Genomic DNA, 21,756 nt, shown 5'->3' with positions numbered 1-21,756 from the left:
CTGAGCTATCAAGTCAACTGGCAGCTGGTCGCATTGTGAGTTCGTAATATACCTGTAGATGGTGAAGGATACAAATGACTATTTGAAAGATCATATATTTGAACTGCGGAGAAAGATATGAAGACAAAGTGACCAGATCCCAGTTGACTTGATAGCTCAGTTGGTAGAGCACTGCACGGTATCGCAGAGGTCATGGGTTCGAATCCTGTTCAAGCCTGAATTTTTTCATTGGTCTGGTCCGGTCTAATAGCGCGGGCTCCTCTCCCGAATAGCGACTGATAATCGAACCTATTCCATTTTTACCCAGACTGGCATCCCCCAGGGCATCCCCCTACCATTTCAAAGGGGAGTCCCCCGCGGGCCCCTACGACCCTACCTCGGCTCTGATTTGATATTTAGGCAAAATAAACAAAACTGAAAGACAGTTTTTGAGCTATTTATTGTAACCTACGAGCAGGCTATATAGTGTCTGGGTTTTAATTTGCACGCAAGCGCATGACTTTTGGCTTTTCGCTTTGGTGCGCTTGTATATATAATTTCGCCAGTGGAGTAAATTTTTGCCGAGAACATTTTTGCGGTAGCGTTTTTTTTTTTCGGGAATTCTTTTTTTGTGGAACGTGGGGAAAAAAAATAAACGAAAAAATCGCAAAAAGTGGGCCCAAAAAGTCAGAGCCCGCCAAAATTTCGTGCCATTTTGCGAGTCATCTCGTTGACCGTACACAACGTTCTTTTTGTGCAACTGCTGATCGTCAAATGAGCTCACCGGAGCCCGAGCAAAGAGCAAACTACGACGACGATGTGGTTGATGTAATGTGTGCATGTGCTGAAGCAAAATAACTTTTCTTTCGTGGCGAGAACAGTGTTAATTGCAGAGACGGGAGGTTGAACTACTGTTTTGTGTGAAAACACATTACGTCTTTCTTAAACAGCCATGTGAAATGATTTACACGCCTCCATCATCAGGTAGGCTTATAATTTAGCTATGCATGTTGGGTTATTTGATTGTTATGTTTAAATGTAGCGCTTGTAAACAAGTCCAAAACAGAGAATAACGTTCTAAAGCTCTGATAAAACTTTCTTGCTGAGTTAAGATAAAAGAAATATATTTATTTCTTAGCCTAACCCCACATTTAACATTGTCCTTTATAAGATTAAGCGTAAAGCTATTTTAAAGTTCGACATCATAACGAACTGTCCAAGATAAACATGTGAACATGTTCAAGCTTATACTGGTAGCTGAACGTCAGAAGGGTGCAACTGAGTCGTTTCCAGTTGTATTCATCAAGATATTGAATTAAGGAAGTAATGTGCAATTAAGTTGTGGAAAATAGTCAGAGATACTTAATTCACATAAATCTACTTGTGAACAAGAACATTACGTCATTATCTTTTGTACACAGTACGCGAATTTTTTGGAGACAGTGGTTTTGTTTAACAAGGGACTCTTGTTTTGACTGTACCTATACATGTTTGTCTGGACCGTAGTGGCAAAGATGTACAAGGTCATGTAAACAAAGAACTCTTGAAAAATAAATGAACAAAACTTTGGTTCAACAGTGCATTTAAGGTAATTCCTCTGAAATAAAAGTGACGATAGATTTTTGTTCAAACTTTGTCCACTGAATATTTGTCATATGATAACTTCAATTTTGAAATAAAAAAGGGGGTGCCCTGCTCATTAAGGAGCAGTGAGGCATTGAAAATGCCCCATTTTGGCATTATTTAATGCATATTATAAAAACGCATTCCCAGTAATTGTAAAATCTTTGTGAGCCCAGACTCATAAGAAAACACATTAAACTACAGTCAATACATTGTGTCGGACACAAATAAACATTTTAAGTTTGATTCAGACAGAAAGCTAAATCCTTGATTAAAAAATTGAACCAAATTTCTTGATGTGGTTACCGACTGCAAGATTGAAAAGACCACAGTGTATCTGCTATTTTTCTTATTTATTCAATTTTCAGCAATAGAAATTAGATCAGTCTTTCCTCACGCGAAGCTTATGATTAGTTGATTACAATGACTGGAAAAAAAATTGGGGTGCCCGTGCTCGTTGGTGAGCTAGAGCCATTTTTCAACTGAAAGACCTCAATATCAAGGCAAATCCGTCATGTTTTCAATATGTGCATGCACGAGCACGCGCTAATGACGCCATAAATTATGCACAGTAAGGATGCGCAATGCAAATGTGAGGAATGACCTTAAGACTGTTACAATAACTTGTATGAATCAAAGGTAATAGAATGGGTTTCACTGGAGCGTTGAAAGTAATCTAGGGGTGGTGAATGGTACATGTAAATGCAAAAACTTTGCAAGAAGGTGGAATGAGCATTTTTCTTTGCGAGCCTGAGACATTTTGACCTATTCAATTGCAAGCTGGAGACTTCAAAGTGTTTTAAATGCGAGCTCAACACGTTGAGGTTATGAGATGTTCAGATGTCATTTAAGCTTATACAAAAAACTAAATTAATTAACAAATCGGTACTTTGTGACTTTCTTAGCCTCAAAAAAAATCGAGACTGTGAGACAGCTTTGTGAAAAAAAGCGAGACTGCGAGATGCACATAACTGCGTTAAAAACAAAACTGCAAGACCCACGAAGTTCAGCGAAAATTTTTGCAAGACCCATGGTTTTTGACGGAACATTTGCCACCCCTAAATCTGCATTTGTTTTTTGTTTTGCTTTACCATGCCAAGTGATTACTGGCTTTGGCACATGCCACTTTGTCATCCAATCAGAAGTTAAACCAAAACCACACACACATTTTCCCATGTTTTACATCGGCTACTTTTTTTGCTTTGAGTTTTGTGTGGTTCACTAGATTGTCTGTTTTATCTGTGATTGGCCAGAGTTATAACTTTGGTTTTGGTTTTACAACACTCATTTTAAAAGTTCTCAAGCCATTTCCTTTATACATTGCTTTGGTGGTAAATCAGACAAGTTTGGCCAAGCCTTGTTTCATATTTTTGGTGAGATGAAGTCCAGCCAAAATACCAATGCTGATGGGGATACCAAATGAGTCTGATTTCTCACACACCGCTGGTAGCCATGCCAAGCTGACCGCTGCCGCCTGGGCTTTATTGCAAGATCAAAGCTAATACATGTACAAGTAGCATTATGCTAAACACTGGAAATAATGCAAAAAGTTTAAGGCTAGTACATTATACTGGTATTGTGTAAAAACTTAAAATCTTTGGGTGGGTGGGTGGGAAAGTCGGCTATGGCAGACACATCAAAAACAACTGCCTGCCTGATAGGTCACATGACCTATACCCAGGCCCCAATGGTGTGTGAGAAAAACATTTTTCATTTATTTCATTTCGCTCAGCTAGTGAAAAATTACTCTTATATGCCACTGAAGCACACCAAAAAGATACAATTAGGGAGGGGATTATTTAAAAATCTAGTAGAAGAAATGCATGTAATACCAAAAAAGTGAAACTGAAAAGTGTTGACACTAGGATTATGTGTGGAATTTATTGTGTTGTGAGGGAAAATAAATCACAGAGTCTGACCAAAACCCCATTTGTATAATCCTTTTGTCTGATCTCAGTGATTGGTGGTGCAATTAACATAATCAAACAAGTCATGGAGTATATGTTTCGTTCAGCAATAAAGATTTTTTGTTAGTCATGTGTGAAATGTGTTACATTGTAGCATGGCCAGTGCATTTGTTCCAGTGGATTTAGACAAGCTGTTGGATGAATTTGAAGAAAAAGAACAAGGTGAGCCTTGTGTCTTCCTATGAGATAAGAGGAAGAATTATCACGGAGGAGCAATAATAATAATGCTCTTCCATGATATTTATAGATAATTATTGAGATCAGTAATAGCTGTTATGAGACAAAAATTGTGAATAAAATTTAATAGGCAGCATAAAATTCTGAAATAGATTTTTTGTTAACAAGGTTTTCTCATAGGCTGATACATGTATTTCGGTTGGGCTTATTTTCAGAGGGGCTTATCATCAGAAGTAATTTTGATTGGTAGGCTTTTCAGAAAGAACTAAGTATTGGAAAGATTTTATGGACACATCAGAATACAGGATATCTATGAAACTCAATTTTTTAAAATACATTTTGTGAACTGCTTGTACATGCATAAACAAAGACATATTTTCAGTTCTAAAAGACAAAGATCTTTCTGTCTTTACAACAGAGGACTGTGAATACTTGTTGAATGGAGTGCTTTACACTCAAACCCTATTTTGATATTCTGATCCTCTGTCGCTTTTACTTAGAACCTGAGTTAGAACAGCCAGCTGCTTGTGTTGCCTCTGCTGCGGACAGGAAGCAGGCAGCAAGATTGAGCTTTCAAGCATCATTCCCCAGTATCCAGGAAGAGGTATTGTCTGATCAGGGATCTGATCAAAGTATGTTAGATGTCAAGAATGATAGTGACAGTGACAGCAGTAGCATAAATGGAGTGATACAAGCTGCTGAAGCTATTACAAACCAAAGTGCTGAACATCTTGTTGACAACGAAAACCTGGAAAGTCTTGTTGACAAGAATGCTATTGATGAACTCAAAGAAAATGGCGTAAATGAGCCAGTTAGTTCTGAGCACTTTGAACTTGATGATGAAGAACAATTGAACCATGATCTTGGCTTACTTAATGAAGAATCTAATGTGGTGACTTTGCAGTCTGAGGAGCATGCATTGGATAGCCAGGAGGCTGACAGTAATGAAATTGATATTGCAGAAGTACAGATCTGTAGGACAAGTGAGGAGGTTTCTTCACATTCCACACCAGTTTCGAACAGTGCTACAGATCAAGAAACACAATTTGTGAGCAGGGAAGAAAATGAAAATGACTTAGAACGTTTAAGACTGGATGAGATTCCCCAGAATGAAACTCCTGCATTGGTTAATTCAACTTTAGAGGCGGAAGAGACTCCCGAACAAGCTGTGATTAGCAACAGGTCTCAGTATCAAGACACTAGCATTCATGGCTATGAGGTAAATTCAACACTGCTAGACCAGTCGCACACTGTTAGTTATGACCAACCTGGATCATCCATTGTTGCGATGGCTGGAGATGGTGAAACTAATTATTTGGGGCTTAATGAAGCCCCTAACGCAGAAGCGCAAGATTTCTATGAGCAGAATGAACCTGGGGGTGAACATGTTTTTGTTGATGATGAATCCAGTTTAAGAGACTCTGAAAATGGTATAGAACAAGATAGCTTTAATACAGATAATGAACAACCCTCAGTTGGATCAGAGGAACGTACAGAGTCACCTGTTTTAACCATGACAATGCAGTCTCACGCATCATTAGAAGCTCGACGGATTAGTTCAGGAGAATCATGCCTTGGCAAAGTGCCACCCATTTGGGTTCCAGACTCTGTAGCTACGCACTGTATGAACTGTGGGGTGAAGTTTAGTGTTATTAAGAGAAGACACCACTGCAGAGCTTGCGGAAAGGTATAGTAAGTAACAAAATCTGTTACTTTTAATTTTATCAGATCATTATTACTGTATTAGGAGAGAGTGTCTCAGTAGAGCATTTCCCCAACTGTTGCCAGTGGAACATTAGTTAATGTGAAGGATCAGGGATAAAAAAAAAATAGTGTTCTCAGTTTATTGGGTTGTTAGAGTTGTTTTCCTGTTGGTTTGATTGAAAGGAGTAAATGTTTGTTGAATGCTTATCAACTACAGTGGAATCCCAATTTTTTTGAACCTTCAAGGGAAATGAAAATTGGTTCAAAAAATCGGAGAGTTTTGAGAAATCTGGGGTGAAATTATTATTACAGTGTTTGACTGAGGGAGGAAAACAACTTTTGGTTCGACATATCAAGTTATTGGGAAGTTCAAAAAACTGAGGGTTCAAGAAATCGGGATTCCACTGTATTGTAACCAAACGTAATTTGTGAAAAAGGGTTCCTTTTGGAAAGATCACCCAAGTTCAACTTGGTCTGCTATCAGTTGAAAATTAATCAACCAAACCACCCCAAAATGGTTAGTTCATGTAGAACATGGCTTCTTGGCAGTACAAAGTAAGATATTTCTTTCAAAAACCACATGATGAGTTTGAAATTCATGTTATATCAACAAGAAATGTTTCAGATGAAACATCCATCATCAGTTTTACAAGAGTACCAATTGAAGAGTCATATACTGTACCACCAGCCCTGAGATTAGCTGATTACATGACTTCCAACTGAAAGACTTTTATTGCAGGCCCTTTGCTCATCCTGCTGCAACATGAAGTTCTTGTTACCATACATGGATAACAAAGAAGGTCGTGTTTGCCAAGTTTGCTGTAATGCTCTGTTGAGAGGTAACCAAGTCACAATATTTCAGTGTGTACAATAGACCTTTTTCGACTGGGCGGTTTGTTGCCCCATTTCAGACCATGTGATGACACATGTACATGTACTCTTGAGAATTCTTCCTCTCAAATTTTCAAATGGTCATGTGCATAATGAATAAATAATTTTAAGATGGATAAAAGAGCAATTCCCTAGAGAATATCACATGGTCTGTTATGGGAAAACAAACCACCCAAGTGAAAAAGGTCTATTAATTGCTCAGTGTTTACTTCCATGAAATATCCATACCCACCCCTAGGAGGGTTATTTGACATTCCAAGGGGGAGGGGTGTCTCAAAATCCAATTGAGTTTATGAACCAAAATTGGAATTTCCAGAGGGATTGGGCCAGGGTGGATGGGTGAAATGAGTCAGTGTGACTCCTATACAGCCTCCATAACATAAAGTAACTTAGCGTATGTTTACTCCCCTGGAACAGAAGCTACTCTTTTGTACGTACATGTACTAATCTTCCACCATTTTTGTCCAGTTGCCCCCACAATTTGCCAGTAGCCATTTATACCCCTGGATGGAAAGAGGCATTGTGTAAGTTACATGGTTTGCTGAAGAACATGGCACAGTGACCCTGACTATGGTTCCAACTTAGACTATGTGATCTACACTGCATAGTGCTAACTGTTAAGCCTTTTTGCCCTACAAATTTTGATCACAGACAGGGATTTCATTAACATTTTCAGCAGGAAGGGAACTGATTTTTGCTGGCAGGCAAAACTTTTTTTTAATGAACTTCTTTCCAAGAAAATCTTTCCACTAGATGGTCAAACTTGGCAGGTGAAATAATTCTCACAGCTTGTCAATGTGCGTGGTGCCTAGCCCTTAACGAAACCCCAGCATAGACCTGGAACTGCTAATTTAGCTTTGGGCGTTGGTTCTTTTGCAGCCCAGACATTATTGGAAGTGGCAGAAAACCAAGATAATGTGCACCTTGCAAGTGATTTTGGCAGTCTGCCACAAGACTCACATGATGTACTCTTGGAAGATGTTTTGGAGGAAGATGAAGAGTTGCTAGATGACCAGCAGGAAATTGGAGCAGGTGCAGAGGCTATTGGAGATGATACAACAGATTTGGACTTGTCTGCAACAGGTACAGCCAAGAATTTCTTACATAAAATGTTATCACTTCAGTTGTGAACATTAAGAATAAACATGAACAGTAAGTATGACGTAAACTGTACAACATGATGATGTTATCATGGTATCATGGTCAAGTTTGAAATGTAAAATAAATCAGTGTTTTAATTTTGAAAAAATCAAGGCAAAATGTTGAAAACTTGATAATTTGAATTTCCACCATATTTCAATCACCTCTGAAAACTGATATTTCATTAGATAAATCTGTACATATATACTCTTATTTATCAAGGGAAGGGAGTGTCAAAGCTCCTGAAATACTTGACATGTACTAGAAACAGGCCCCTGCATTACATTATGGTTTGTAGAAAATGATTTATTAGCTAACATCAATGTGACAGATTATGTTAGATATTCAAAAATAATACTTGAAGAAATGAATCAAAACCACTCTCAGTTTATTAAGTATAGGAGTTGTAAGTCCAAATAGACTCTCAGGAGCTATTGTGACTGTAGTGTAGAAACAAGAACTCAGTGATGTACAATTTCCTAGGAGTGGGCGTCACAATGGAACAGACACCGCCAGTTCTTCCCCCATTACAAATTCCTGTAGCTCCACTCACAGACGCGACAGGGACGCCATTATCCACTCCAGCATCACCAGCTCTCTCAGATGACAGTGATTGTCTGTTTCGATTAGATGTTGATAATGTGCGATCGTTGTTGCCTCTAGATATCACTGCACTCCCTCCAGTATTGAAAGTTGTAAATGAAGGTACAGTGATGTTATGGTTCTTCGTAACAGTACAATGACTGGAAGTGTGGTTAATCTGACTACCAATAGCCCACCAAAATTTGGTCATTTCATCTGGGCAGCCGTAAGGAAGAGATTCTTTAAATTACAAAATGACTGATCAATCTTTTACTTGGACCAAGAGGAAGTGGCTTTATTATTTGGCCAAGAGCGGGCAAGATGAACTAAATTCTACACTGTTATTTGCTTCCAGGCTCAGACATGATCATGGAAATACTCTTGACAACTATTAAAATTTGTGTTTTGACTTGTGTCTTTTATTTTGACTTTGAACTGCTGGTAAACCTGTTTGCAAACTGCTTGAGCATACACTGTTGACAGATTGCAAGGTTCTACTCCTGTACATGTAGCATAATAAATATCTCTACATTGTATTGTATTTCAGAGATATCTATTCAGGAGAGGCCTGATCCTGCAGAAATTATGTATCAGATAAAAGGTGCTTCACTGTAATTTATAAGATTTGAAGTCCTCACTTTTAATTACATGTAGTATTTTGCGTATACAGTTGAACCTGTATTAAGCAGCACCATATTAAGTGATCACCCTCTATTAAGCAGTCACTTTTCAAAGTCCTGAAAATTACTTCCCTTAATTACTGTAATTTTGACCTCTATTAAGCAGTCACCTCTATTAAGCGGTCGCGGTCACCATTTGCGAAGTCCCAACAGGACTTTTCCTATTGTCTTGACCTGTATTAAACGGTCACACAGTGTCAATTACTTGTTCACATAGTTTCAAATAATCTAGCACACAAGGTCAAACAATTGATTTCCTTGTTTATTTTCGCAAATCTAATTTGAGGTCAAAATAGTGTCTTTTCATCACTGATTGTATTTGAACTGTTTTTCTTGCAACCTGTATCAGGCGGTCACCCTTTATTAAGCTGTCACTTAGCCATTCCCCGAGGGTGATCCAGGTTCATCTGTGCTCTGAGTTACTGTATAAGCGATTTTACACTGTGTTATACTAACAAGAGTATTAAGTGTCATAATTAATTTTTCATCAACAAAGTAAGAGAAAAGAAGTTAACACTTGTTTGTTTGTTTGTTGTTGTTTTTGCCTACAGGTCTCCATGAAACTGTTGTATTTTTACTCAATAAAAACTTGGTAGTCAAAGTTAGCATAGTGAAATGTGAGTATGTGAGACTGTGTAAATGTTGTAGGTCAAAATGAAATTCAGGTTAAAATGATTTTAACCTAGTTGTTTGATTCTAAATTTCCTTTGTCAAGATTCTAACCCTAATTATTCACGATCCATGAATAATTAGGGTTAAGAGACAAAGGAATTTCATTTTAACCTGAATTTCATTTTGGCCTACAACATAGACACTGGATTTTGTCGTTTAAACTTCTTTGCTTTGATCAGATACTAGACAAGTGCTATTGCATGTCCCTTTCCTTACATTTTTGTCCAACAATCATTCAGGGAATTTATACACTTACTACCTGGCCTAGGATGGAAAATAAAGTGTTATATACAGTCATGTACATAACATTGTCTAATAATGCCAGGTCTGTGATGCTTTCCAGTTTTACATACCCAAAAGGCCAGAATAATGGTCTACATGAAAAAAGTTAAGTCCATCAAGAAAAAGTTATTTGAATTACTTGGGATATCAGAGGAAAAGATTTGGAAACGTTTTTGAGATGACTTACCAGCTTATGTATATTCTTTGATCCAGTAAACTGTTGTGTAAAACGGAAGTGCTGGTGTTTTGTGACAGAAGGAATGGGAGCTGCAAACCAAGAGGAAATGGTAAAGTGTATGTCATTATAAATATATGAATAAATAATATTCTGGGTAGAGGTTCTATTCTTTTGTTTAAGATTCCATTAGTTAAACATGATTGCTCACTATGATGTGTTTTCCATCATCTGAGTATCTTCAGAAAAATATATAATTTGCTGGTTTTACAAGGGAAGCATCTTTAAGATTGTATAGGCCTGTCTTCTTACAGTATCTTCCATAACAACTTTTGCTATGTGATTGCCTAAGTTCTTCTTCATCATTGATTTAAGTTTAATTTCCTTCCAGGTGGTTTTGTTGGAGTGTCTTCGTAAAGAGGCAATGCTTCCCAAAGATGTCCTCTCACACTTTAACACAGCTTTTGCATATGCCAAGCAAGGTACAGTGACAGTCTTAAAAACTTTGTAGGAATTAAGATCGACCATCTAGATCCTTCACTTCTTTTATGTGTCAATTTTTTATCCATCATATTAATTTTTCATTCATCACTTACAAAAATGCATCTAATTGTGGCTACACAATGTACTTAATCACGCCTCTTGAACTTTTACACCGTCCCTTACCCTCAAGGTACATGTAAACTGTCAGAAGTCTTGGTTAAAGCCTTGTGGCCCATCAGGTTTATTCGGCGTTATCTACAGTTTCCATAACATGAAGTGATTAGGAGTATGTCCACCCTCCCCCCCCTGCCCCCTGCCCCCTCTGCCCCCCCCCTTTTGGATGGGATACTAATCCATCTCATTGTAACCCCCAGCATTTCATTTGCTGGTACCCATTCATGCCCCTGGGAGGAAAGAGGCACTGGGAGTGTTAAGTGTCTATAGCCCAGGAACACAACACATTGGTCCCAGCCTATGGTCAAACCAAACCGCTCTGGCTGGGATCTGGTGCTATTAGACCATCTTGGCTTCCACGATCATTATGTTCCCAGTCTAAATCTTGGTATATCACTTTGATGTCAGGTCACACAGTGTCAGAACTTGGTTACACTATTTTTGGTCAGCCCTTTCTTGGCAGTGGTGACAATGCAGGTTTCCTTTATGTGAAGCCATCATTTCAGGTAGGGATCAAAGCGCAGAGGATCAACCAAGTCCATTAAGCTAGAGCCCTGCTCAGAAGTAACCTAAAAGGGAACAATGAATGAAACAAGTTCAGTTCTGATTCTATATCTGTTCCCTTACCTGTTCTATATCTGTTTTGTATTCATTTGGCTAATCTGTTCCTTTTCCCATACTTGTTCTGTATGCATTTTGTGATTGTCTTCTGTATAAGGTTACTTCTGAGCAGTACTTTATGTATAAATCTGCATGCCAATTCAACTTATTTTTGAGTCAAATGCATGAGGTTTTAATCCAGTGAGTTTTGGGACTTCCCAAGATGATATGACGATTTTTGAAAGACTTCCAAAGAATCTGAAGATTTCTGAAGATTTCCTAAGATACCCAAGGTAGAAATGTTAATGATTATTAGCCCCACATATTTTCCAATCCTTGTGTCTGGAGAATTGCAAAATTTGCCTCATATTAATTAACATGATCTGCACATACTGTTATGTGGACTTTTGATTATTCAAAATATTGACTGTATCAATTTATTAACAAGCTGTATGGGTGAGATGGCAAGAAAAAGCATGATAAATTATGTACTTATAACTTGTAGACATGCACAAGACTTGTGTATGATTATGCACAAGAGTTGAATGTTATTTAAGAAATAGAAAACATGTACTGTGTTACATGAGTGGAAGTTTGGGAGAACGAGAAATGCTGTGGGAACACGAGCCACAGGCGAGCATTTCCACAGCTTTTTTTTAGTTCTGCCAAACTTTCACGAGTGTTTCTATACCTCAATAGAAACACGGAGAACATGTTTTTTATTTCTTTTAGAAAACACAGCGACAAAAAAAGAAAAACTTGTTTACTTTGATCATCAAAATGTAAATTCTCTTTGCATGTGCCATCATTATATCAATAGCTCGTGCTAGTTCTGTGTTTCTATCGAGTTATAGAAACATGATTTTTAACAAATCAGCATGTGTATTTTCTTAGGGCTGTTTTCTAAATAATTATAAAGATATGGAATTATTGAAAGAAGCAAAACTTACATATAATTATGAACAAAACGAAAATGTGACATAACTATGTTTACTTAATACAAAACTATAATTAAATGCAACTTTGTTTCTGATACAAAAAGAGGTCTGCCTCTGTACTGTGACCTTATTGTTCAGTGCTGGGTTGTTCAAAGCATGATTAAGCCAACCCAGGATTAGCAGAATTTTGATTTCTTTTTTTGTAACTTTTCGGTGAGGGTTTCAGTTTGTATTGTTTGTTCTTCAATTTTGAGTTTGAATAATTTCAAACTACACAAAACATATAAACCAGTGAAAAACATTTTTACGTGGCAAAAATTTAATACTTCAGTTAACTTTTAATCCTGGGTTGGTATTGACTGGCTTTCGAACAACCCAGCAGTTTTTCTTCTTGAAGATTAAGCCAACCAACCGTGTTAAATTTCAGTGTCTCAAGAACATCCCTGTGCCGTCAACACCTTATGTGGTAGGGTTACTGATAAAACGTCTGGAGACACCTTGGGCTCAACTGTTTCCTTTGAGACTTCAGCTAAGACTTGGGGCTGAGTTCAGATGTAGGTTTTAGATACATGTTTATTACATTGCACAATAATGATGGTTAATAATCAACTGGTAAATCATCTGAAAGTAATTAACTGCATGTGGTAATTGTAATTAGATCTTGATAGACTGGACTGCCTAGACTGGTCATTATTATCTTTTATCACCACGGGGGAGCATAGGGTGTCCACCAGTATCCTCCAACGTACACCACTGGCTTTCTCCCAGGAGTAGACTACTCTTCCCAACTCCTGCACCATGGACCGCTTCCAGTTGTTCCTTGGCCGTCCAGCTTTCAATCTCCAGGCCAGATTAACTGTAAAAAATGTCAATTGGAACGAAAATAAAGATTGAAAGATTAAAAGATTGTAGTTTGCTGTATGTGAGAAGTTGATACATTGTCTCAATCAAGTTACATCGTGCTTTTTTAAAGAGAATAATCTACTGCATTTAAGTTATGGCATGTAGTTTGCTCTGTGAGAAGATGATACATTGTCTTAACCCATCGACATCATAATTTTTTTAAAGAGATTAATCCATCAGCTGGTTTTGTTTGATATAGATTACCCCTGTCCGCTGTTCAGTTCAAGGAACAGATCATCAGTGTATGCAGAAGTTGGACACACAATCATGAACCTGTTAGCGGTATGCATCTATCTTTGTTTTCAACACAAATTAGTATCAGTAATCAAATAGTGATGAGTGAAATTAGGAAATAATTTCAGACGTATTTTGTCAAAATTCTTATTAGCTAAGCCGTGACAAATTATGCTTACAATCATGGGTGTTTGACTTGTTTACAGTATTGAGAAATGTCACACCAAACATTGCGATGGCAATTTTATAATTTTGCATGTGAAATAAAATATTTGGAATTTAATGTGGAATAATGTGGTATTTCAGGGTTAATTTGTAATATTATTAAAAATTAACCTTGAAATTCCTCACCAAAATTAAGGGGTAATTTGTCACCCATGATATTAACTACTTAACAGTATTTCATAAATGGAGGAGGGATCCCTGGGTCTTGTACTTTTGCCAGGCAGCAAGCACACGGATTGCATATGGAAGCTGGTATGGTAACATGAGGCTTTAGATGCTGCATCAGGAGTTCAGGGCTAAATCCTGGCTGGTTCCTTGTGTTGTGTTCTTGGATCATATGTACTAAAGGCATCTGCAGTCGGGAGTTAATTGATAGCCTCGATCGATAGTCTCGATCGGCATCTTGATTGGTACTTGACCGACATCCCAATCAATACTCGGTGTCTGACTTGTATGCATCAATCGAAAATTAGTCAACTGTAGACAGACTTTTGACCAAGATGTCGATGGAGTGTCGATCAAGTGTTAATTGAATATCGATTGAATGTTTATCGAGGGTATCAATCAAGGTATTGATCGACACTCAACCACAGATGCCTTTAGTACACATGATCCGTGTTCTTTAGCAAACTGTGTTTCTTTCATGGTGCCTGTCTTGATCTAGGGCCTGGCTTTAAAAATATATATACATGTATATGTCCTGCCCTTGGTAAGATGCTAGTACATTACCTCCCTTCATTTTTGCAACGCTTTTGCTACAATTTTCCAATAACCACTGATCAGAAGAAGCAGAATTGTCAGTGATATCAGTCTAATATTCTTTTGCTACTATATTTTTCTCAGGATTTTAAAAACTTCCAGTATACATTACCAAGGGTAACAGGACTTGTGATACACATGGAAGAAAAAAAGACTTTAGTCAGATTGCCACAAGACAGATATGATGAGGTAGACCAAGATCTTTCAGAATAATTACTACTTCTGGTCAGGGATACAGTCTGGTTGTTTTATTGTACCATTGCTTTAATTTTTTAATTGACATCTTGTAGTCAAAATAGCTGAAATGTTGGTGATAATTAAATTTGTTTCAAATGTTCATGGAAAAATGGAAATCATTCCACTGTAACATCAAGTGAAAAGGTTGTTTTTATGCAAATCAAAATCGGGTAGCATAATCCTAAGTCAATAGTCTGTGTTGTTTTTCACCTTTTCTCTGTTTTAGAGTTGCTTATCTGCCCTTCCCTTTACAAATTGCAGTACATGTGGTGAAGAAAGTGGTTTGGCTGAAACTTTCCAGAAATTGCTCAAACTACTACTTATATTTCTAGGCAGTGAATTTATCAAAGCTATCTTTATGTTACTAACCATCAATTTAGCTATTATGTGTCAATTCAGAGGACTGATTTGAGCTAAACCAGCTGCACTCTTTGAGTAAACCTACATGTACACTTTCGTCACAGGACGTCTTCACTGGGGTAAAGATTACCATGTGCCACCATTTCTCTCTGTTCCTTATTGACAAAATAAATCTTAGCAATATGCAAAAAGTTTGTCACATTTCAACGTAATTAGTTATATGATGGCCTTATAGCTTCCACCAGTATGCTACTCCAATATAACTACGTGTTGTATTGATATGCACAACATTCTGTAGTTAACTCTTTAAAGAAGTTGTTAAATTTGTTTTCTAATTTTGTCAGGTAGTGAAGATTCTTAATGCGACAGATGAACACGTTATGGCCCTGGGAGCTAACTTCAGTTTACAGGCAGACTCACACTTGGTCTGTATGCAGAATGAACAGGGCTACAAAACTCAAGCAATTAACATACAGAATCAAGCTAGGAAAGGTACCCTGCTGCTGATGCTGCAGCTATTTCTTATTTACTTTTAGTTAACAATGTATATGTGTACAGTCGACTCCCGACAACTTGAACTCTCGCTAACTCCAACCTCTTGACTTCATTCGACTTCTCTATAGTTAAATTTGATTTAAATGTACACTGAATGAATAGAAATACAGTAAACACCTTTCCCCCTTTATTTCTGGTCATTGTTTTGTTCTCAGCTCCCAATAACTCTAAAACTCCTGATAAGTCGAACCTTTTTCTGCAATCAATATCCTTTAAAGGTTCAAGTTATCGGGAGTCAACTGTATTTAAAACTTGTTAAACCCTTTTCACTTACTTCTATTTTCCATATCATAACAAGCTACATGCAGGAGTGTTGTTACTTCCCCTGGTTGAAGTGCTGCATGTAGTCTATTGCATTTTACTTGTCATTATTTTTTCCCAGTTTCTCTTAGAAATTGTTCTGTTGCCATTTACACTCCAGGATGAAGAGAGGCATTGTAAAAGTGTGAAAGTAACGTGCATTGCCCAATTGCAAAGTGCATTACCACAAGGCAGTAGGCCAATTTTGAGATTAAAAAAATTCAAGATTAGAAATCGTTCCTCTTCTCCCTTCTCTATGCTATTAGTTGTTTGTTTGTTTTCCTTTTCCTTTTTTTCTCTCTTTTTTTCATTTTTTCCCTGTTGTAGCTGCAGTAACATGTGTTGTCAGAATTAACTAATTGTTTTTACTTTTGTTTTCCTGTTGTAATTAAGTGTGTAGCACCTGGTGTAAATAAGTAGTGTATATTTTAGTAAAAATAAATAAACAAAGTAAAGGCCAATTTTGAAATATTAAAATTCTAGCATAGCAACGAAACTTCGGGACTAAACAAGAGAAATTGTTTATTTATAATTTATTCAACCTTGATGTATCTTACAGTTATTTCTTTTGTTTTATTCCTCTAAGCCTTGACTTCATGCTAGATTTTAATATTTTTAAAAACAGCCTTTTACCCCAGCCAGGGCTCAGATCTGGACTTAAATGGGGCATCATTGTACATGTCTTGCAATGTTTCAGTAGAAATGCTGCAAATTGTCCTTTTGACTATTTGTTGTTGTTTTATTTAGTGACTGGAGCAAGCTTTATTGTATTCAGCGGAGCACTTAAGCCCAGCAGTCCATTCATGGCCAAAGTCAACATTGTAGAAGGTCTGTTGCCTGTTTTCACCTTCCCAGTACTAAGTATAAATGTACTTGAGTAGTCCTACTGTGTGCTTGCTATGTGTGTAACATGTTGTTACTGTTGTATTGTATCTACTGTAGAGTGTTACAGTCCTAGACATTAGAGGAGTGTAATGGCTGATCATTACGAGAACTTGGTTCACTAAGCTCAATATATATTATAGTATTACTATCTTTTCACACATTCTTACTCAGCTACAAACATTTTCCCTGTGGGAAGTTTTGTAACATCATTATTTTATCACTTCCTTTTGTGCTGTCCCCCTGGATGGGATACTAGCTCATTGCAATCATTTCCACAGTATCTTTTTTTAAAAAAATGTGTTTGGTTCATAAAATACACGGTCAATTTTTTTTTTGTTTAGATGGTATTATGGTACAGTTAATGCCAGAAGTGATTGACAAGCTACGCCATGCTTTGAAGGAGATGCAGGACTATACCATTACCACAGGGATCCCAGGTGGGGGAGGTGAAGAGCTGGTCATTGTAGAGTGGGTCAGTCGTCACAACAACCCACAACAAACCAGGTATAGTTTGTACTGGTCAACAAAAGTCAACGGATCCCATTTTTGTAGGGGGGAGGGGAAATTCCTGAATGAAAAGGTTTGGGATGATCACCGTAAAATTTGAATTAAACTCCTAAAGGGGACCAATTTGGGCGTGGCTTAAGTTTATCCCTAACAGATACCAGTTGAAACAAAAATGACAGTGTTTTTATTTTTGCCTGGAGTGCAACCCTAAAAGTTACTTTGAGGACTAAAAGTACTGGTGTTCTGTTCTGAACACTATTTTTTTTTACACCCCTAAGCAAGATGACAAGCATTCCTGACATTTTCATATGGGACAAGTCTCAGTCAATGATTGTGTCAGTTGTCAGTGATATGAAAAGAACTGCTAAGTTACCTGCTTAACCACTCAGATTGGAAGTAAAAAGAAAAGTAAGCCTGATAAGTGTTATTTGCAGGTTCTTTTCCTTAATATATCCATAGCCATATTCCGGCCCAGTACCATATGTGGGTTGAGTTCATTGTTGGTTCTTGCCTTGCTCCGAAGGTTTTTCCCCTGGTACTCCGATTTTCCTCCCTCCTGAAAAACCAACAGTTCCAAATCCCAATTAGATCAGGATAGAAGACCTGCATGAAAACCAGCTAGGGTTGATGTGGCTTTCTCTCTAAATGTTATAATTTATTTTATTTATTTTAAATGTTCACAGTTTGTGCAGTCCAGTGGATGGCCTACAGCTTGACTCTTTTCCCAGTGTGAAGGTTCACAGTGGCTGTGACTTTACTCGCAAGAATATATTCAGAATACAGTGGACAGAGGTGTTCTTCTTAGGTGAAGGCCAACAAAGTGCATCACGGGATCTCAATAAACTGACTGGAGAGCTTGCCAAAGCATTTTGTCAAACACTTATGCCGCACTTGTCCAAACTTAGTTCAGACGGCTTCAGCTTCATTGGGTTGAGGGTGAATTTGGATCCTGATAGTGTAAGGCATTCATATTTGTCATTGAATGAGCAAAATCACAGATGGCCCCACTTTTCAGTTTTGTTTTTCTTAAGAGTGAGAGCAAACTATGAATTGGTTTTTGGTTTTTCTTCCAATTGGATGAAAAAATGGTGCGAGTTTTTTTAAGCCAGTCGTGTGGCGTAGCAACGCAAAACCAATTACTTTCTGACACTCAAATGAAAACCATGCAAGATGCTACTCCATTGCAGCTCAGCCTGCCATTATAGGTCAATACCCATTATAGGTTAATACCCATTCATTATCCCAGGAGACTCAAACATAACTAGCATTAACTAAAACCTCTCAACTTTGAGTCCCACCTACTAGCCCTAAGACGCCCTGTTACCAATTTCATGTAAAAAAATTTAGCATAAGTTTGCTTATGTATGATGTCTTTTATTCACCATATCTGGTTTCTCACAGGTTGGCTATTTTACAGGAAGTAACCAACAGAACTTGCCTGCCAGCATTATGTCAGATCTTGATGATGTCTTAGTCCCTGTTATTCACTCTGCGGCAAATAACCAGAGAGTCCGTTCTCTTAGTGTAGAATTGTTGTTTAAAGTTTTGAGGCTTCTTTGACAGACACAACTACATAATACCTCTCCTACTCTGAGGTACTGTAACTGCATGCAAGATGAGAAAAGGGTGGTATACTGGCCGCATCAGAAAATGGGAAGCAACCTGGAAATGAGCTCTTAGAATTTAAGTTACAGTGTACCTTCCATCAAACCACTCTATTATATAGAACCCTCTACATGTGGAACCAATGCAACAATGAGTAGGATGTTTGATATTTTAACAGCTCAACATCATAACAAACTACTTTTAAACTATCATCCAAAAACCACAATTTCTATTAATCTCAGAACTGAAAATCTAGTGATCTTGGATTGCTCCTTTTTTACTGAAAGCTGAGATCACTTTATATATATTTGCCAAATATTGTAATTTTTGAAAGAACTTTAACCTGCGAACCTTTATCATTACCTCAAGGTTTTCATTTACCCACAGGGTTGTCTTCAGTATAAGATACTTAAAGTGATTCATATTATATTAATAGCAGATAACACTGTACAGTTTATATCACATTAATGTGGCTTACTACAGTTTTTCTGAGGCTCAATAGCGTGCGCTACCACTTCCTGCCAGATGTGAGTATTGATTGCATGTACAAAAATGATGCAAGTAACCCTAAGAAGAAACGACAACCACTCCAGCACTTGAAAGGCGTCAAATCACTTTGATATAAGTAGCAATAGTTTTAAACTCTGTTCAAACATGTGTTTAAGCCTAGGGCCAAAAAAAATATGACAAAAAAAGCTCTATAAATAACCGGTAAAAGAACTCTAATTTACTCTTGCTTTCTCGCATGCAATACATGGCGTCACATGAGCGCGTGCTTTAGTAAATGACCATGCATGTTTTTCTGATTTTTGTGACGTCAGCATGACCAAATAAATGCTAATTTTCTTGCGTTCCCTTTGGTGAATTTTTTTTTAATTTGGCTCAGTTCTAACCACATACAATTCCAACAAAATACCCTATTTTAGTTAAAATCTGTCTGAACTAATTTAATATATTTAGAATAATGACAAATTACAGAATATTGGAAAAACCGTCTTAACAACCTTGACTTTTTACCAATTCAAAATGTCAGGCAATATCATTTCTATGATGTGGTGAAGTATGAAAAAATTTCACCAAAGGAAAGTATAAATATTAAGGAGTTTAGGTCAAAATGAGGAATACATCTGCCTGTCATCAGACGAGCTGTTGCCATGGTAATGGCCTTAATCCAAAAATTGACTACCAAAACATAAGCGATTACCAGTACCCATACTGGTAAATCTCTACAGGGAAAAGCTTCCTTCCCTTCCTTTCATTTTCTAACTCATGCTCTATATAGGGAGGGTGTTCGTAATTACTCTAGGGAACCACCTTAAGGGTTATAATGAATTTGTGTTAATTATTGGCCTCAAGAATAATCTATTTTATTTTGTTCAGTCTGCAAGTTTTTGGTGACTCTTCTTTACCAATGTTGTAATCACCTCTCTAAGGCTCACACTCGGAGACTTTTGTATTCTGGCAATATCATGATTTGAAAAATGCACAGCATCTCAAAAAGGGGAACTTTTTCAAATATATTGTATTATAGTTCTAGCAGTTGTAAATTTACACATATATGTATTTTTTCACTCTGAAGTTTTTTTTGGCTTTTTACAAACTGCTTAAAATTCATAGTACATTTAGGGTTAAATTTTCCACACAACACTACTTTCTAGGCATACATAACTGAGATTAATGTATGTAATTTACACATGACATCATTGCTATATTTATATGAACTAGAGTTATGCTTGCACTGATTATGCCGTGTAAACTTTGGCATAAGTTATCTTAACTCCTGCATGGCCAGTGCATTTTAATCTAAGGGAAGGTGAATCTTATTTCTGTTAAACATTGTAAATATATATTAAATTTGTTGTCCAGTTGCTACATATTATGTTTCTGAGTTACAGGTTTAGTATACATTATACTCAATACATGTAGTTAGATCAGTTTCTTTAATTGTTTGTTATTTGATGTCCTAAAATCTGCTAAATCAGTTGATTCCAAGGTTAAAGGCTGTGTTGCTAATAAGCTTGGGATTTGGAAGAATGGGTAAATAATTATTGTGTATTGAAAAAGTAAGCAACAATGTTAGGGCTTAGAACTTGTCATTAATATTTTATCTTGTTTGTCTGGTATATGCTAGGAAAGGAGCCAATGGTACTAAAAAATGTGTTATTAATTGATATTGCATCTTGTCGTGTGACTTGTGTTGGGATCAGGTCGGAAGAAAGTGTTTTAAAAATTGTTTTATTAATATAATCATAGTTAGTATTTTGGAAAGCAAGCCAGAAAGAGCACTACTTTAGCGACGCTTAAACGCTTTGCAACCAAAAAAGTGAACTGTTGCAGCACTGTGTCATTCGTGCGGACAAGTTCTCTAAACATGGGTTAACTTATATTCTTATTACATTTTTGCCTGACACACATTTTATACGTTATTATATTATTACACACTGTACTTTACTTGTGTTAGGAAAGACTGTCAGATAGGGGTCTTAAGAAAGGGATTACAACCTTATGTATTTTGTTTGACTTGTGTTGGGCATGAAATTTAGCCAGAATGTTTTTTAACAATTAAAATTTACTATTAAATGTACCTTTTTGTTTTGGGAAAGAAGTCAGACAGGTCTCGAGAAAACAGGTGATTGCTTTTTTTATATGAAAAAAAAAATATAATAATTTATAGAGTAAAACATAAAATACAGTTAAAATGAGATCTATTATAGGCTATCTTCAGCTGGTACATGTACATGTGGCTAATTAAACCATGTAAAATGATGTTTGAGTTGGTGTTATATTAATGCTTACATCACAGGAGTCATATCTGTGCTTATATTATGTTTCCTTTCATTCCCGAGCCCTGTCTTATAACATACACATGCATATGGTTCAACAGGTTGTTTTGAAACACCAGTTTACTTTTCTTTACTTAGTTTATAGTTTTATTAGTTAATATTAATCCAGTTTGATAATAATTAATCAACCAGTTTTAAGTATTCTGTGTTAAACAAATATTGCAGATCTGCAGTATAGTATCATGTTTCTCCTGAATTTATCCTCAGAGGGATTTTGGGACGTGTATGGATAGCTGAAAAATTAGTTTTCCAGTCTAGAAAAAAGTCTGGAAAATA

At 36.9% G+C, this 21,756-nt stretch overlaps 1 protein-coding gene across 2 annotated transcripts; it reads left to right on the top strand.

The window, feature by feature from the left end:
* The first annotated feature begins 768 nt into the window (after positions 1-768).
* Positions 769-21,520, top strand: LOC145467574 (zinc finger FYVE domain-containing protein 9-like). Of its 2 annotated transcripts, none has more exons than XM_081451141.1 (19): positions 769-963; positions 3,664-3,731; positions 4,247-5,433; positions 6,190-6,289; positions 7,221-7,424; positions 8,145-8,186; positions 8,611-8,664; positions 9,295-9,360; positions 9,911-9,984; positions 10,264-10,354; positions 10,938-11,035; positions 12,495-12,621; positions 13,170-13,252; positions 14,273-14,377; positions 15,130-15,277; positions 16,388-16,468; positions 16,867-17,029; positions 17,716-17,989; positions 18,434-21,520. In XM_081451141.1, the coding sequence occupies exons 2-19, from the start codon at positions 3,665-3,667 to the stop codon at positions 18,590-18,592; spliced, it is 3,123 nt and encodes a 1,040-aa protein (XP_081307267.1). In that variant the 5' UTR covers positions 769-963; position 3,664; the 3' UTR covers positions 18,593-21,520. The 2 variants fall into 2 exon arrangements, with proteins under 2 accessions (XP_081307267.1, XP_081307266.1); XM_081451140.1 differs by having other exon boundaries at positions 7,965-8,186.
* The last annotated feature ends 236 nt before the right edge of the window (positions 21,521-21,756 follow it).

Source organism: Orbicella franksi, chromosome 14 (assembly GCF_964199315.1).
Source record: "Orbicella franksi chromosome 14, jaOrbFran1.1, whole genome shotgun sequence".
Classification (NCBI taxonomy): Eukaryota; Metazoa; Cnidaria; class Anthozoa; order Scleractinia; family Merulinidae; genus Orbicella; species Orbicella franksi.
Note: the sequence above shows the minus strand (reverse complement) of the source record. Positions and strands in the feature narration are given on the sequence as shown.